Source organism: Lonchura striata, chromosome 28 (genome assembly GCF_050655825.1).
Source record: "Lonchura striata isolate lonStrDom1 chromosome 28, ASM5065582v1, whole genome shotgun sequence".
In the NCBI taxonomy this organism is placed as follows: Eukaryota; Metazoa; Chordata; class Aves; order Passeriformes; family Estrildidae; genus Lonchura; species Lonchura striata.
In genome coordinates, this window is record NC_140730.1 from 931800 (window position 1) to 950010 (window position 18211).

The 18211-nt window shown below is 64.3% G+C and overlaps 1 protein-coding gene across 1 annotated transcript; it reads right to left on the minus strand.

Moving 5' to 3' along the window:
* Positions 1–37: 37 nt before the first annotated feature.
* On the minus strand, positions 38–11785 carry DRC12 (dynein regulatory complex subunit 12 homolog). Its single transcript, XM_085562269.1, has 5 exons — positions 10804–11785; positions 6693–6789; positions 6484–6616; positions 5779–5859; positions 38–134 (listed from the first exon to the last, which is right to left on the minus strand). Exons 1-5 carry the CDS (start codon positions 11110–11112, stop codon positions 38–40), a joined length of 717 nt encoding a protein of 238 aa, XP_085418395.1. The 5' UTR covers positions 11113–11785.
* Positions 11786–18211: the final 6426 nt, after the last annotated feature.

Consider the following 18211-nt stretch of genomic DNA (forward strand, 5'->3'; position numbering starts at 1 on the left):
CGGGGCTGCTCCCGACGCCGTGTTTATATCCCAGGATTTAATATTTCCTCCTGCCGGGCTCCTTCCTGCCCTGCCGGATGCTCCCGGCGACCCGCCGGGTTATCAGGGCGCAGCTTCTGCTGGGGTTGTTGTTCCTCAAGTGCGAAAGCAGAAAAGAAAAGAGATTTCAATCCTTCCATCCCGTTCCGGCGCGCCTCTGGAGCTGTTTGGAGCTGTCTCGCCCCGAAATTCCCGCTCCCGGCGTGGGAATTCCAGGGAATTCGATCCCGACAGGAGATCGGGCGCTGGAATTATTGCTCCTGCAGTGGACGGGGGAAAAAAAAATGGGATTTCAATCTCTCCATCCCATTTTAGTGCCTGGTGCGCCCTGGAATTGTTTGGAGTTGTCTTGCCCCGAAATTCCCAGCCCCGGTGTGGGAATTCCAGGGGATTCGATCCCGCCGGGTGATCAGGGTGCTGGGATTGTTGTTCCTGGAGTGGAAGGGGAGAAAAAATGGGATTTCAATCCCTCCATCCTATTTCAGTGCCTGGCGCACCCCTGGGATTGCGTCCTGCCCCAGAATTCCCAGCCCCGGTGTGGGAATTCCAGGGAATTCGATCCCGCCGGGTGATCAGGGTGCTGGGATTGTTGTTCCTGGAGTGGAGAAGGGATAAAAAGTGGGATTCCATTCCTCGCATCCCATTTCAGTGCCCAGCGCGCATCCCCGGAATTGCCTCCCGCCCCAAAATCCCGGGATTCGGTTCTCCCTCATCCCATTTCGGTGCCCGGTGCCCCTGGGATTGTCCGGGATTGTCCGGGATTGTCTGGGATTGTCTGGGATTGTCCGGGATTGTCCGGGATTGTCCGGGATTGTCCGGGATTCTCTGGGATTGTCCGGGGTTGTCCGGGATTGTCTGGGATTGTCCGGGATTGTCCGGGACTCTCTGGGATTGTCTGGAATTGTCTGGGATTGTCTGGGATTGTCCGGGATGGTCTGGAATTGTCTGGAATTGTCCGGGATTGTCCGGGATTCTCTGGGATTGTCCGGGGTTGTCCGGGATTGTCCGGGATTGTCTGGAATTGTCCGGGGTTGTCCGGGATTCTCTGGAATTGTCTGGAATTGTCCGGGGTTGTCCGGGATTCTCTGGGATTGTCTGGGATTGCCTCCCGCCCCGAAATTCCCACTCCCGGCACGGGAATTCCAGCGGTGATCCCACCGGGAGTGCAGGGTGGGGACAGCGGGGGTGGCACGGGGGTGGCAGGGGGGTGGCACACGGGCACACGGGGGTGGCACACGGGGGTGGCACACGAGGACAACGGGGACACAGGGGTGGCACGGGGGGACACGGGGGTGTCACACGGGGGTGTCACACGGGGGTGTCACACGGGCACATGGGGGTGGCACACGAGGACAACGGGGACACGGGGGTGGCACACGAAGACAACGGGGACACAGGGGTGGCACGGGGGGACACGGGGGTGGCACACGGGGGTGGCACACGGGGACACGGGGGTGGCACACGAGGACAACGGGGACACGGGGGTGGCACACGGGGGTGGCACGGGGGTGGCAGGGGGGTGGCACACGAGGACAACGGGGACACGGGGGTGGCACGGGGGGACACGGGGGTGTCACACGGGGGTGTCACACGGGGGTGGCACACGGGGGTGGCACACGGGGCTGGCACAGGGGACCGCGGGGCCCCGGCGCCGTGGCGGGCCGGGCGCGCCTCAGCCGCTCCTTCCCAGCACCTCGGGCGCTTTGAAGCGGCTTCCAGGAAAGTTGGATTTTCCTGCGGCCGCATCCTGTGCCAAGGACAGCGGCAGCCCGGGCCCCCCGAGCCGCCGGGGGGACGGAGGGGACACCCCGGTGTCCCCCGAGCCCCCCGTTACCGGGAGGGGACAGAGGCGACACCCCGGTGTCCCCCGGGCCCCCCGTTACCGGGAGGGGACAGAGGGGACACCCCGGTGTCCCCCGAGCCCCCCGTTACCGGGAGGGGACAGAGGGGACACCCCGGTGTCCCCGTGGGGCGCTTCCAATCCTCCCTGGGATCAGGAGGATCCCAAACCCCAAACCTGGGTGGGGTTTGGGATGGAGAACTGGGAACAGAATTCCCGAACTGGGAACAGAATTCCCGAACTGGGAGAAGCGTCCCCACGGTGTGAGGATGTGTTAATTACGGCGGGGGGTTAATTGGGGAGGTAAATTTAGGAATGGGGTGGCAGTGTCCCTCAGGGGGGTGGCACTGTCGCCTCGGGGGGGGTCGGGGGTGGCACTGTCCCCTCGGGGGTGGCACTGTCGCCTCGGGGGTGGCACTGTCGCCTCGGGGGGGCCGCGGGTGACTCACTGTTATTTGCAGCTCAGGAAAAGGAAGCGGCGGTAGCTGAGAACGGCTCCGGCAGCGGCACCGGCCGGGCCATCGCAGACACTTCCCGGTCCCCGGGGGACGCGGAGCAGCCGGGGCAGGAAGCAGCCACCGGCCGGGGTCAGCGCCCGGCGGCCCCGCGCCCCGGCCCCCCGGCATCCTGCGGGGCTGGGGGACCGCGACATCCCCTCGCCATGGGGACAGGGGGACAGATGGGGACAGGGGGACAGCGGCCTGGACAGCCCCGGACACCCCCGGGGTGGCACTGAGGGACAAGGGTGCGGCCGTGCCACCCCAAAGGCCGCCCTTTTCCCTGCGCCGAGTCCCTGCGGGTCCCCAGGGTGTCCCCAGGGTGGGGACACGGCGACACCCCGGCTCTGCCATTCCCGGCTGGGCGGAGCCACGGTGGCAGCGATGTCCCCGCGCGGGGACACTCACCGGGAGCGGCCCCGGGACAGGCGGCGGCTCTGTCCCCCAGCCCCCCTCGGGCTGTTTTGGGGATCCCCAGTTCCCCCTCGGGCTGTTTTGGGGATCCCCTGTTCCCTCTCGGGCTGTTTTGGGGATCCCCAGTTCCCCCTCGGGCTGTTTTGGGGATCCCCTGTTCCCCCTCGGGCTGTTTTGGGGTCCCCAGTTCCCCCTCGGGGTGTTTTGGGGTCCCTGGCAGAGCCGCTGGGATCCAGGATGGGAGAAATCCCGGGAATTTGGGCGACATTCGGGTTTGGGGGGGGACAATTGAGGTCAGGGGAACAGCGGACATGGGGCTGGTGGCACAGGGGGTGGCACAGGGGGTGGCACAGGGGGTGGCACAGGGAGGTGGCACAGGGGGTGGCACAGGGGGTGGCACAGGGGGTGGCACAGGGGGTGGCACAGGGGGTGGCACAGGGAGGTGGCACAGGGGGTGGCACAGGGGGTGGCACAGGGGGTGGCACAGGGAGGTGTCCTGCGAGCAGCGCAGCTTTTATTGCCCGATCCTCCCCAGATTCCCCAAATTAATTCCCCAAATCCCCGCTGTTCCCGGGCTCCCGAGCGCCGCGGGCGCGACTCCCGGCGGGAATTCCAGGGAAAAGCGCGCCCGGGGTGAGCCCGAAGCGCCCCGAAAAGGGGAGGAGGGACCCGGCTGTGTCTGGGAGGGGACACGGGGGGGCAGCACGGAGGGGCCGGGCGTGGCGGGACCGGGATCGGACCGGGACCGGACCGGGATCGGGATCGGGATTGGGACATGGTGGGATCGGGATCGGGATCGGGACCGGGACCGGGACCGGGACCGGGATGGGGACATGGCGGGATCGGACCGGGATCGGGATCGGGACCAGGATCGGGATCGGGACATGGCGGGATCGGGATCGGGATCGGGATCGGGATCGGGATCGGGATCGGGACATGGCGGGACCGGGATGGGGACATGGCGGGATCGGACCGGGACCGGGACCGGGATCGGGATCGGGACATGGCGGGATGGGGACATGGCGGGATCGGGATCGGGATCGGGATCGGGATCGGGATCGGGATCGGGACATGGCGGGACCGGGATGGGGACATGGCGGGATCGGACCGGGACCGGGACCGGGACCGGGACCGGGATCGGGATCGCGATGGGGACCAGGATCGGGACATGGCGGGATCGGGACTGGGACCGGGACCGGGATCGGGACATGGCGGGATCGGGATCGGGACCGGGATCGGGATGGGGATTGGGATCGGGATCAGGACTGGGACACGGCAGGATCGGGATCAGGTTTGGGATTTGGGACACGATGAGATCAGGAATTAAGATTAGGGATCAATGGGATCAGGACACGGGATGGGGTCAGGGAGCACAGTGGGATCAGGGATCAGTGGGATCAGGGATCGATGGGATCGGGGACCGCGGGATCAGGAGCCGTGTCCCACCCCATCGCTGCCGCGCTGCGCTGGCGGCTCTGGAGCCGGGCCAGCCCCGCGGGTACCGGCGGGGATACCGCGGCACCGGCAGGGACACCGCGGCACCGGGGACACCAGGGACACCGGGGTACCGGGGACACCGGGGACCCCGCGGTACCGGCAGGGACACCGGGGACCCCGCGGTACCGGCGATGTGGCGCTGGCTGCGGGACCGGGGGGCTGCGGGGCCTCAGCCCTTCCTGCAAGGGGGGGACGGGGAGTGAGTCCCGCACGGGTTCCGCTGCCCTGGGGACACGGTGACAATGGCAGGGAAGCCACCGCTCCTTGCTGTGCCTCCTCCGGGGTGTCCCCTCTTCCGGGGTGTCCCCTTCTCCCGGGGGTGTCCCCTATTCCGGGGTGTCTCCTATTCCCGGGGGTGTCCCCTTCTCCCGGGGGTGTCCCCTATTCCCAGGATGTCCCCTCTTCCCGGGGTGTCCCCTATTCCCGGGGTGTCCCCTCTTCCGGGGTGTCCCCTATTCCCGGGCTGTCCCCTCCTCCCGGGGTGTCCCCTATTCCAGGGGTGCCCCTATTCCCGGGGGTGTCCCCTATTCCCGGGGTGCCCCTATTCCCGGGGTGTCCCCTATTCCCGGGGGTGTCCCCTATTCCAGGGGTGCCCCTATTCCCGGGGGTGTCCCCTATTCCCGGGGGTGTCCCCTCTTCCGGGGTGTCCCCTATTCCCGGGGGTGTCCTATTCCCGGGGTGTCCCCTCTTCCGGGGTGCCCCTATTCCCGGGGTGTCCCCGTCTCCCAGGATGTCCCCTTCTCCCGGGGGTGTCCCCTATTCCCGGGGGTCCCCTATTCCAGGAGTGTCCCCTTCTCCCGGGGTGTCCCCTCTTCCCAGGATGTCCCCTATTCCCGGGGTGTCCCCTTCTCCCGGGGGTGTCCCCTATTCCCGAGGTGCCCCTATTCCCAGGATGTCCCCTATTCCCGGGGTGTCCCCTATTCCCGGGATGTCCCCTCTTCCCGGGGGTGTCCCCTATTCCAGGGGTGTCCCCTTCTCCCGGGGTGCCCCTATTCCCGGGGTGTCCCCTATTCCCGGGGTGTCCCCTATTCCCGGGGGTGTCCCCTATTCCGGGGTGCCCCTATTCCCGGGGTGTCCCCTATTCCCAGGATGTCCCCTATTCCCGAGGTGTCCCTATTCCCGGGGTGTCCCCTCCTCCCGGATTTCCCCTATTCCCAGGATGTCCCCTATTCCCGGGGGTGTCCCCTATTCCCGGGGTGTCCCCTTCTCCCAGGATGTCCCCTATTCCCGGGGTGTCCCCTATTCCCGGGGGTGTCCCCTATTCCCGGGGTGTCCCCTATTCCAGGGGTGTCCCCTATTCCCGGGGTGTCCCCTATTCCCAGGATGTCCCCTATTCCCGGGGGTGTCCCCTCCTCCCGGATGTCCCCTATTCCCGGGATGTCGCCCCTCACGGGATTTCCCAGTCCGTGGGTTGTCCACCTTCCCGCGATGTCCCCTTCCCGATTGTCCCCCTCCCGGGTGTCGCCCCGGCCCCGGGTCCCCCCGAAGTACCGGCCCGGGGGACACCTGCGCCCGCTGCCCCTGTCCCGGCCCCGCCGCCGCAGCGCCTCCAGCTCGGCCGCGTGGTCCCGGCTGTGGGGACAGCGGAGCCCTGGGGTGGCCTGTCCCGGCTGGGGACACCAGAGGGGTCCCCAGGGGGAGGAGGGACAAGGCAGGGTGTCACAGGGGTGGGGAGGGGGCTCTGCCTTGGGGGGTGGCTGCCCTGAGGAGGGCGACAATGACCCCACAGGGGGTGGCCCCGGGGGACAGGGGTGTCCCCAAGGGCACGGGGGTGTCCCCAAGGGCACGGGGGTGTCTCTAAGGGACAGGGGGTGTCCCCAAGGGCACGGGGGTGTCCCCAAGGGTCAGGGGGTGTCCCCAAGGGCCAGGGGGTGTCTCTAAGGGACAGGGGATGTCTCTAAGGGACAGGAGGATGTCCCCAAGGGACAGGGGATGTCCCCAAGGGCCAGGGTGTGCCCCCGGGGGACAGGGCCCTTACAGGGTGATGTCTCCAAGGGTCAGGGGGTGTCCCCAAGGGCCAGGGGGTGTCTCTAAGGGACAGGGGGTGTCCCCAAGGGTCACGGGGGTGTCCCCAAGGGTCACGGGGGTGTCCCCAGGGGCACGGGGGTGTCCCCAAGGTTCAGGGGGTGTCCCCAAGGGCACGGGGGTGTCCCCAAGGGCACGGGGGTGTCCCCAAGGGCACGGGGTGTCCCTTACAGGCTGTCCTGCAGCTCCCGCTGCCGCGCCTCGCAGCGCTCCCGGCGCTCCCGCAGCCGCCGCTGCTGCTCCAGCGCCTCCCGCAGCCGCCGCCGCAGCCCCCGCGCCTGCTCCGCGCCCCGCGCCACCTCCGCTGGGGACAGCGGCGACAGCGGCGTCACCGCGGGACGGGGCAGCGGCGGCCGGCTCCCGCCGGGCACGGGGCTCACCTTGCAGGGCCACTTTGTCACCGGCCAGCCGGGCCCGCTCGCGCCGCAGCGCCGCCAGCTCGTCCCCCAGCGCGGTGACATTGGCCTCCAGCCCGGCCTGGGGACAGGCGACACGTGGGGACATCGGCGGGCGGTGTCCCCTCCCGCCCCGACCCTTCAGCGGCTGCCGGAGCCCTCCCGCTGCTCTGCGTCCCTGTCACCCGTGTCCCCAGCTGTCCCCTGGTGTCCCCTGATGTCCCCAGGTGTCCCCAGGTGTCCCCTGGTGTCCCCAGGTGTCCCCTGATGTCCCCAGGTGTCCCCAGGTGTCCCCTGGTGTCCCCAGCTGTCCCCTGGTATCCCCAGGTGTCCCCTGGTATTCCCAGCTGTCCCCTGATGTTCCCAGGTGTCCCCAGGTGTCCCCTGATGTCCCCAGCTGTCCCCAGGTGTCCCCAGCTGTCCCCAGCTGTCCCCTGGTGTCCCCTGATGTCCCCAGCTGTCCCCAGCTGTCCCCAGCTGTCCCCTGGTATCCCCAGCTGTCCCCTGGTGTCCCCAGGTGTCCCCGCGCTCCTGGTGGCCTCGGGAGCCTGTCCCGCTCCCCTCCTGTTCCCTGGAGGGGTGGGGACATGGATTTCATGGATTTGGGACAATCCTGAGATCCCTGAAGGGACGGCTCGGCCTGAGCACGGCCACCACACAGGAGCCCGGGTCACCCGTGTCCCCAGGTGTCCCCAGCTGTCCCCAGGTATCCCCAGGTGTCCCCTGATGTCCCCTGGTGTCCCCAGCTGTCCCCAGGTGTCCCCAGGTGTCCCTGGGCTGTCCCCTGGTGTCCCCAGGTGTCACCAGGTGTCCCCAGGTGTCCCCAGCTGTCCCCAGCTGTCCCCAGCTGTCCCCAGGTGTCCCCAGGTGTCCCCAGGTGTCCCCAGGTGTCCCCAGGTGTCCCCGCGCTCCTGGTGGCCCTGGGGGTCCCTCTCATCCTCCTCCACAGGTGGGGACACGGGTTTGGGGACAGCCCCTGCTCCCTGAAGTGCCACCCACCCCGGGGGAGATGCGACCCGTCCCAGCAGGCCGGGGTCACCCCGCGGGTGCCACCGCTGGGGACGGGGGGACAGGAGGGTCCCCATGGCTCTCCGAGGGGCTGCCCAGCCCTGCCCGGCTCCCGGCGCCAGCCCCGGGAAACGGGGACGTTTTCCAGCCTCTCCGGGCCATTGTTCAGCCGGATGAGCCCGAGAGGGGCGGCGGGACCCGGCTCTTCCTCCGGGCCCTTTCCCGGCTGCAGCCGCAGCTAAAAATACCCGGGAAGGACAAACCGGGAGCTGCGGCCCCGCCGGGAGCGGCCCGGGGCGATGGCAGGGACGGAACCGGCACCGGCGGCCCCGCCGGGAGCGGGACGGGGCGGGGAGCACCCCGGGCTCGATTTTGGGGTGTCCCCTGCAGGGACACGGCGGCTGTGCCCCCCGGGAGCACCCCGAGCTCGATTTTGGGGTGTGGCTGTGCCCCCCCAGGTGCCTGTGCCCGTTTCCCCGCTCACCATCCCGGCTGGAACTTTCCGGGTGGGAATTCCCAAGGGATGGAGCAGCCCCCGGCCCTGGCAGGGCAGGGAGGGACGGCGCTGAGGGGACAGGGGGTGCTCTCCCCATGCCATTTCCACCCCAAAACGACCAAGCTCCTCCATGTCCCCATCCCATTTCCACCCCAAAACGACCAAGCTCCTCCTTGTCCCCATCCCATTTCCACCCCAAAACGACCAAGCTCCTCCTTGTCCCCATCCCTCCAGCCACGTGTGGGAACAGGGGACAGCGCTGAGGGGACAGGGGGTGCTCTCCCCATGCCATTTCCATCCCAAAACGACCAAGCTCCTCCTTGTCCCCATCCCATTTCCACCCCAAAACGACCAAGCTCCTCCTTGTCCCCATGCCTCGGGCCACCTATGGGGACAGGGGACGGCGCTGAGGGGACAGGGGGTGCTCTCCCCATCCCATTTCCACCCCAAAACGACCAAGCTCCTCCTTTTCCCCATCCCTCCAGCCACGTGTGGGAACAGGGTACAGCACTGAGGGGACAGGGGGTGCTGTCCCCATGCCATTTCCATCCCAAAACGACCAATCTCCTCCTTGTCCCCATCCCATTTCCACCCCAAAACGACCAAGCTCCTCCTTGTCCCCATCCCATTTCCACCCCAAAACGACCAAGCTCCTCCTTGTCCCCATCCCTCCAGCCACGTGTGGGAACAGGGGACAGCGCTGAGGGGACAGGGGGTGCTCTCCCCATGCCATTTCCATCCCAAAACGACCAAGCTCCTCCTTGTCCCCATGCCTCGGGCCACCTATGGGGACAGGGGACGGCGCTGAGGGGACAGGGGGTGCTCTCCCCATCCCATTTCCACCCCAAAACGACCAAGCTCCTCCTTTTCCCCATCCCTCCAGCCACGTGTGGGAACAGGGTACAGCACTGAGGGGACAGGGGGTGCTGTCCCCATGCCATTTCCATCCCAAAACGACCAATCTCCTCCTTGTCCCCATCCCATTTCCACCCCAAAACGACCAAGCTCCTCCTTGTCCCCATCCCATTTCCACCCCAAAACGACCAAGCTCCTCCTTGTCCCCATCCCTCCAGCCACGTGTGGGAACAGGGGACAGCGCTGAGGGGACAGGGGGTGCTCTCCCCATGCCATTTCCATCCCAAAACGACCAAGCTCCTCCTTGTCCCCATGCCTCGGGCCACCTATGGGGACAGGGGACGGCGCTGAGGGGACAGGGGGTGCTCTCCCCATCCCATTTCCACCCCAAAACGACCAAGCTCCTCCTTTTCCCCATCCCTCCAGCCACGTGTGGGAACAGGGTACAGCACTGAGGGGACAGGGGGTGCTGTCCCTTCACGTTTTCCACCCCAAAACGACCAATCTCCCCCTTGTCCCCATCCCATTTCCACCCCAAAACGACCAAGCTCCCCCTTGTCCCCATCCCTCCAGCCACGTGTGGGGACAGGGTACAGCACTGAGGGGACAGGGGGTGCTGTCCCTTCACGTTTTCCATCCCAAAACGACCAAGCTCCCCCTTGTCCCCATCCCATTTCCACCCCCAAACGACCAATCTCCCCCTTGTCCCCATCCCTCCAGCCACGTGTGGGGACAGGGTACAGCACTGAGGGGACAGGGGGTGCTGTCCCCATCCCATTTCCACCCCAAAACGACCAAGCTCCCCCTTGTCCCCATCCCATTTCCACCCCAAAACGACCAAGCTCCTCCTTGTCCCCATGCCTCGGGCCACCTATGGGGACAGGGTACAGCACTGAGGGGACAGGGGGTGCTGTCCCTTCACGTTTTCCGCCCCAAAACGACCAAGCTCCCCCTTGTCCCCATCCCATTTCCACCCCAAAACGACCAAGCTCCCCCTTGTCCCCATCCCATTTCCACCCCCAAACGACCAAGCTCCTCCTTGTCCCCATCCCATTTCCACCCCAAAACGACCAATCTCCCCCTTGTCCCCATCCCTCCAGCCACGTGTGGGGACAGGGGACAGCGCTGAGGGGACAGAGGGTGCTGTCCCTTCACGTTTTCCACCCCAAAACGACCAATCTCCCCCTTGTCCCCATCCCATTTCCACCCCCAAACGACCAAGGCCCTCCTTGTCCCCATCCCATTTCCACCCCAAAACGACCAAGCTCCCCCTTGTCCCCATCCCTCCAGCCACGTGTGGGGACAGGGGACAGCACTGAGGGGACAGGGGGTGCTGTCCCCATCCCATTTCCACCCCAAAACGACCAATCTCCTCCTTGTCCCATGCCTCGGGCCACCTATGGGGACAGGGTACAGCACTGAGGGGACAGGGGGTGCTGTCCCTTCACGTTTTCCACCCCAAAACGACCAATCTCCCCCTTGTCCCCATCCCATTTCCACCCCAAAACGACCAAGCTCCCCCTTGTCCCCATCCCTCCAGCCACGTGTGGGGACAGGGTACAGCACTGAGGGGACAGGGGGTGCTGTCCCTTCACGTTTTCCGCCCCAAAACGACCAAGCTCCCCCTTGTCCCCATCCCATTTCCACCCCAAAACGACCGATCTCCCCCTTTTCCCCATCCCATTTCCACCCCAAAACGACCAATCTCCCCCTTGTCCCATGCCTCGGGCCACCTACCGCCCGCTCCCGGCAGGACCCGAGGCTGGCCCTGTCCCTGCTGCTGTCCCCCCGTGCCCGCGCCAGCTCCCGGCGCAGATCGTCCCCGTCCCTCCGCAGCCGCTCCCGCTGCCGCTGCAGCTCGTCCAGCCGCGCCCCGAGCTCCCGGCTCTCGTTGGCCGCCCGCTGCCGGCAGCCCCGGAGCTTGGCCAGGGCCTCGGAGCGCCGCGCCGCCACCGCCGCCGCCACCGTCACCGCCGCCACCAGCAGCAGCAGCGCCGCGCTCAGCCCCAGCACCTTCAGCGTGGCCCTGGGCACCGCGGGGTCCATGCCCGAGGGGACGGCGGGGACACGGGGGACGGCGGGGACACGGGGGGACAGGAGGGGACAGCGGGGACACGAGGGGACAGCGGGGACACGGGGGGACAGGAGGGGACAGGAGGGAGAGGAGGGGACAGGAGGGGACAGGAGGGGACAGCGGGGACACGGGGGACAGCGGGGACACGAGGGGACAGGAGGGGACAGCGGGGAGAGGACGGGACAGCAGGGACAGGAGGGACAGGAGGGACAGGAGGGGACAGGAGGGACAGGAGGGACAGGAGGGACAGCAGAGACAGAGGGGACAGCAGGGACAACCAGGACAGCGGGGACAGCAGGGACAGCGAGGACAGCGGGGACAGCAGGGACAGCAGGGGACAGGCGGAGCCACTCCGGCGGTGGCCGGGCCGGGATGTGGCGCTGGCACCGCCGCTGACGCTGTAATTGTCGCGCGTGGGCCGAGGGCTGCGCCGGGCCAGGCCCAGAATAGGGTTTGTTTGCGCTGGGCAGGGGACAGGCTGCGCCCCAACTGCGGGGACGAGCCGCGCTGACCTCGGTGACCTCGGTGACCTCGGTGACCTCGGTGACCTCGGTGACCTCGGTGACCGCTGCAGTGACCTCGGTGACCTCGGTGACCGCCGCGGTGACCTCGGTGACCTCGGTGACCTCGGTGACCGCCGCGGTCCCCGGCTGTCCCCAGCGCGGAGCTCCGCGTGCCCCGCAGCGAGAGAGCGCCAGAGTTTGCCAGGTTTTATCGAATTCGGTCAAAAATCAGGAACTGTGAGATACCTACGGCTCAGGGCAGCGCTGGGATGTCCCTGTCCCTGTCCTGTCCCTGTCCCTGTCCCTGTCCTGTCCCTGTCCCTGTCCCTGTCCCTGTCCCATCCCTGTCCCTGTCCCATCCCTGTCCCTGTCCTGTCCCTGTCCCTGTCCCATCCCTGTCCCTGTCCCTGTCCCTGTCCCTGTCCCATCCCTGTCCCTGTCCTGTCCCTGTCCTGTCCCTGTCCCTGTCCCTGTCCCTGTCCCTGTCCCTGTCCCTGTCCCATCCCTGTCCCTGTCCCTGTCCCTGTCCCTGTCCCATCCCTGTCCCTGTCCTGTCCCTGTCCTGTCCCGGGATGGATATGGGGACATTCCCGGGCCGGATTTGGGGACATTCCCGGGATGGATTTGGGACATTCCCGGGATGGATTTGGGGACATTCCCGGGCTGGATTTGGGACATTCCCGGGATGGATTTGGGACATTCCCGGGCCGGATTTGGGGACATTCCCGGGATGGATTTGGGACATTCCCGGGATGGATTTGGGACATTCCCGGGCCGGATTTGGGACATTCCCGGGCTGGATTTGGGACATTCCCGGGACGGATTTGGGACATTCCCGGCATGTTTTGGGGACATTCCCGCACTGGGATCCAGAGGAATCGGGTTGAATAATCCCAAAATTCAGGATTCCCCAATCCCGTGTGCCGGGACTGAATCAAGGGTCCAAAAGAATTGAAATAATTCAAAGTTCAGCCAGGAATGAAACAATTGGTGATAATTCAGAGTCCAGCCAGCACAGGAGCCATGTTCAATAATTCCGATTTTAGCCAGCACAGGAGCAATGTTGAATAATTCAGATTTCAGCCAGGACAGGAGCAATGTTCAATAATTCCGATTTTAGCCAGCACAGGAGCAATGTTGAATAATTCAGATTTCAGCCAGGACAGGAGCAATGTTCAATAATTCCGATTTTAGCCAGCACAGGAGCAATGTTGAATAATTCAGATTTTAGCCAGGACAGGAACCATGTTCAATAATTCAGATTTTAGGTAGAACAGAAGCAACAGGGCACCCCAAACCGGGCACAGGCCAGGGATGTTTCTTCTCTGCCCATCCCAAAAATATCCAAAAAATACCCCAAAAATAGCTGCTCCACTTTCAGGACTTCTTCTCCTTCATGTGACAGATTTTTCTAAAAAAGTCCCCCCACCCAAAAAAAAAAAAAGAGAAAAACACCAAATATTTACCAGAATTTCCAGGCTTTTTTTTTTTTTTTTTTTAAAGGATTATTTTTCCCTTTTATTTGGATGATTTTGAGGCGGATTTTCGCCATCTGGAGAATGAAAAGCCTCTGGCAGGGCCGGTGAAGTGTCAGCGAAAAGGCTTTAAAAATGTTGTTGTTATTATTATTTATGGGCTGGAGCGCCGGAGAGGGAAAGGAAGCCAAGAAAAGGTTCAAAAATAGCTGGAAAAAGAAAAAAAAAATAGAAAAAACAAGCCGGGATGTTTTTTCCAGAAGCGACTCGTTCTGAATGTTTGGGATGTGAAAGCTGCAAAAAATAAATCTAAAAAAATCCAAAAGAACCCCTGGAAAAGCAGAAATCTCTTGGGAAATCAGGAACGTTCCTGTGGAATTCCGCGTCGGGAAAAATCAAAAGGAAATCGGGGATCCCGCAGCCCCTCGGTCCCAAAATCCCCGGAGCAGCTTCGGGAAGGGCGGAACGGGGGTCCCGGGGCCGGGGATTTGGGATCGGGGATTTGGGATCGGGGATTTGGGATCGGGGGTTTGGGATCGGGGATTGGGATTGGGGATTTGGGATCGGGGATTTGGGATCAGGATTTGGGATCGGGGATTGGGATTGGGGTTTGGGATTGGGGGTTTGGGATTGGGGATTTGGGATCGGGGTTTGGGATTGGGGATTTGGGATCGGGGATTTGGGATCGGGGTCTGGGATCGGGGATTTGGGATCGGGGATTTGGGATCGGGGATTTGGGATTGGGGTTTGGGATCGGGGATTGGGATCGGGGATTGGGATCGGGGTTTGGGATTGGGGATTTGGGATCAGGATTTGGGATCGGGGATTTGGGATCGGGATTTGGGATCAGGGTTTGGGATCAGGGTTTGGGATCGGGGGTTTGGGATTGGGGATTTGGGATCGGGGTTTGGGATTGGGGATTTGGGATCAGGGTTTGGGATCGGGGTTTGGGATCGGGGATTTGGGATCAGGGTTTGGGATCGGGGTTTGGGATTGGGGTTTGGGATCGGGGATTTGGGATCAGGGTTTGGGATCGGGGGTTTGGGATTGGGGATTTGGGATCGGGGTTTGGGATTGGGGTTTGGGATTGGGGTTTGGGATTGGGGGTTTGGGATTGGGGATTTGGGATCGGGGTCTGGGATCGGGGGTTTGGGATCGGGGTTTGGGATTGGGGATTTGGGATCAGGGTTTGGGATCGGGGATTTGGGATTGGGGATTTGGGATCGGGGGTTTGGGATCGGGGATTTGGGATTGGGGTTTGGGATCGGGGGTTTGGGATCGGGGATTTGGGATTGGGGTTTGGGATTGGGGATTTGGGATCGGGGTTTGGGATCGGGGGTTTGGGATCGGGGTTTGGGATCGGGGTTTGGGATTGGGGGTTTGGGATCGGGGGTTTGGGATCGGGGGTTGGGATCAGGGTTTGGGATCGGGGTTTGGGATCAGGGTTTGGGATCGGGGGTTTGGGATCGGGGGTTTGGGATCGGGGGTTGGGATCGGGGTTTGGGATCGGGGATTTGGGATCGGGGATTTGGGATCAGGGTTTGGGATCGGGGGTTTGGGATTGGGGGTTTGGGATCGGGGGTTTGGGATCGGGGTTTGGGATCGGGGTTTGGGATCAGGGTTTGGGATCGGGGGTTTGGGATCGGGGGTTTGGGATCGGGGGTTGGGATCGGGGTTTGGGATCGGGGATTTGGGATCGGGGATTTGGGATCAGGGTTTGGGATCGGGGGTTTGGGATCAGGGTTTGGGATCGGGGGTTTGGGATTGGGGGTTTTTGGATTGGGGATTTTTGGGATCTGTGATTTTTGGGATGAGGGTTTTTGGATTGGGGGTTTTTGGGTTCAGGGATTTTTGGGTTCAAGGCTTTTTGGGGTCGGGGTTTTTGGGATTGAGGCTTTTAGGGATCTGGGATTTTTGGGATTGAGGCTTTTAGGAATCTGGGATTTTTGGGATCAGGGATTTTCCCAGCTCCCGGCAGAGGGAAGGGCTGGAGCACCGCTGGATCCTCTTGGCCAGACGGGCTGGAATTCCACAGCAGGATCCGCTGGAATTCCACAGCTGGATCCTCTGGAATTCCACAGCTGGATCCGCTGGAATTCCACAGCTGGATCCTCTGGAATTCCACAGCTGGATCTGCTGGAATGCTCAGGGATTCCCTGATTTGGGGTCTCAGGGATGCTCATTTTGGGTCCCGGGGATGCTCATTTTGGGGTCCCAGGGATGCTCAGTTTGGGTCCCGGGGATGCTCATTTTGGGTCCCAGGGATGCTCAGTTTGGGGGACAGGGCTGGAAAGGGGATCCCAATCCTTCCCTTCCCCTTTTCATCCCGTTCCCTCTCATCTTTTTTTTTTTTTTTTTTTTTTTTGGGTTTTTTTGTGGGTTTTTCTCTATTTAGGGCCTTTCCAGCTGCTTCCTTTTGTCCTTTTCATTCAGACCCTGTCATTACATTTTCCATTCTTTCAAAGAAATATAAAAAAAACAAACCCAAAAGCGGCTTCCCAGAGGCCTTTTCCAGCTCCTTATTTCTGAAGGGAAGGGGTGGAATATCCCAAAATATTTTTTAAAATCCCAAAAAAATTCCATATAAATCCCGACCCCCCCGCTCCCGCTTCCCTGTGGGGTTTTCAGGGGTTTTTGGGATGCGGTGGGAGGGGGAATATCCCAAAAAAGCCGCTCCGAGATCCCGACGTGCTGGCACATCCTCTTCCCATCTTTTTTTGGGATGCGGCCATCCCAAATTGCCGGGGCGGGCCGGGAGCTGCCGGCTCCGGGCTCCCGTTCCTTCCCCGCTTGGAACGGGGCCGCGATGGGGAGAAGAAGCAGCCGAGGTTTTCTCATCCCGTTTTTCCGCTCTGCCGGGATATTCCCAGCCCTGCTCCTGCCTCCCGGACCCTGCAGGGTTAAATCCGCCTCCGGCTCACCCCAATCCGCGGCCGGGACCCTTCGGGGCATCCTGGCTCCATCCCCACCCCGCATTCCAACAAAAGCCGGGGGAAATTGCGGCTTTTCCACCCAAAGCCCGCAAAAATCCCCCCTGGATCCCGCATCCCACGGCTCGGTGTCCCCGGTGTGTCCCGGGGTGTCCCGGGGTGTCCCGGTGTGTCCCGGTGTGTCCCGGGGGTGTCTCCGGTGTGTCCCGGTGTGTCCCGGGGATGTCTCCGGTGTGTCCCGGTGTGTCCCGGCCGCTGCCACCGGGAGTTTCCCCCGCGTGTCCCTGGGGAGGGGCCGTGGAACCCGGTGGGGACAATTCCTGGAGCCCAGGGAAAAGCAGGATCCGGGGAAAAGCACGGCCCGAAATAGGGAGAATCCAGACCTAAGGAATTCCTGGGGATAAAGCAGGGATGAGGAAAATTCAGGGACAGGCGGGAGCCAGGGAAAAGGAGCACCCAGGAACGGGCAGCAGTCAGGAAAAGAGAATCTGGGATAGGGGAAATCCAGGATAAGGAGAATCTGGGATAAGGGAAATCCAGGATAAGGAGAATCCGGGTTAAGGATCACGCAGGGTAAGGAAAATGCGGGAGAAGGATCACGCAGGGTAAGGAGAACCCATGGAAAAACAACAGCCAGGCTGGGGCCAGCCCAGGACAGGGAGCAGCCGGGCACGGGCAGCATCCAGATTTTGGGAGGGGGGTTGGGATGACACCTCGCCGTGGAATCTCAGCATTCCAGGTGCCTCCTCCCTTCCCTCCCGCTCCCTCCCGCCGCACCGGCGGCCGCCCGCGCTGGGATCGCGTCCCGCCGGGACCGCGCCGGGATTCGGCCGCTGCTCCGGCCAAGGAGCCCCCCCGCGCCCCCTTTGATCCCGCATCCAGCCAGAGAAAGGGTGGAAAAAAGGGTGGAAAAAAAGGTGGAAAAAAGGGTGGAAAAATGCCGCGCCGCGGCCAGGGCGGCTTGGAGAAGGGAAATGTTGTCCCGGCCCCGCCAGCGCCGCCTGTTCCATTACAGCATCCCCGGCTGGGACGGCGGGCGGGGACACCCAAAATATCCCCGCCGGGGACAGCCGGGGGGCCGGGCAGCGCGGAGCCGCCCCGCGGGGGTGCCCGGCCCGTGGGCCCGGCCCGCGGCGCCGGGGGCACCGGAGGGTCCCCCGGCCCCGTCTGCCACGTCCCGCTGGCACCGCGCCCCGCCCGGGGCCGCCGGCCCGGCTGAGCCCGGCCCGAGGCGAACAGGAGCGGCCGGGACGGGGCTGGGGGCAGCGGGGACAGGGCTGGGGACAGCGGGACAGAGTGGGACAGCGGGACAGCGGGGACACCGGGGACACCGGGGGACAGGGCTGGGGGCAGCGGGGATAGCGGGGGACAGAGTGGGACAGGGCTGGGGACAGCGGGGACAGCGGGACAGCGGGGGACAGAGGGGACAGCGGGGGACAGGGTTGGGGACAGCGGGACAGAGTGGGACAGGTCTGGGGACAGCGGGGACAGGGCTGGGGACAGCGGGGACAGCGGGACAGCGGGGGATACACGGGGGACACCGGGGGATACACGGGGGACAGCGGGAACACCGGGGGATACACGGGGGACAGAGGGGACAGCGGGGACAGGGAGGACAGGACTGGGGACGCGGGGACACCGGGGACAGCGGGGGATACACGAGGGACAGCGGGAACACCGGGGGATACACGGGGGACACCGGGGGACACGCGGGGCTGGGTCCCCCCGTCGCGGAGCAGCCCAGCAGCCAGACGGGTGTACAGGAATTGTATATTTTGTAATAAATAATGTACAAATCCGCCCGAGTCCGGGCCGCCGCGGTGCCGCGAGGGTGGCACCGGCCCCCGCGTGGGTGGGGGTGGCACCTCAAGGGAGGGAGTTTTATCCGCGCTGTCCTTGGGGTTTCCTCCCCAGAAAAATCCCGGTTTTGTGGGATTCGGGGCTGAAATCAGCGCCGCCAGCTCCCGGCGCGGGCCCACCGGGGCTCCGCCGGTGGCACCGGCCAAAGCACCGGGCGGGGACCCCCTTGCCATGCCCGCCCCGTCCCGGGCTCGCTCCCACCTCCTCTTTTATTCCTTTTGTTTCGATCCCGTCCGCGGCGCCTCCGTCACCGCCAGCGCGGGGCTGAGCACCCAGAGGAGGCAGCGACAGCACCGGGGGGCG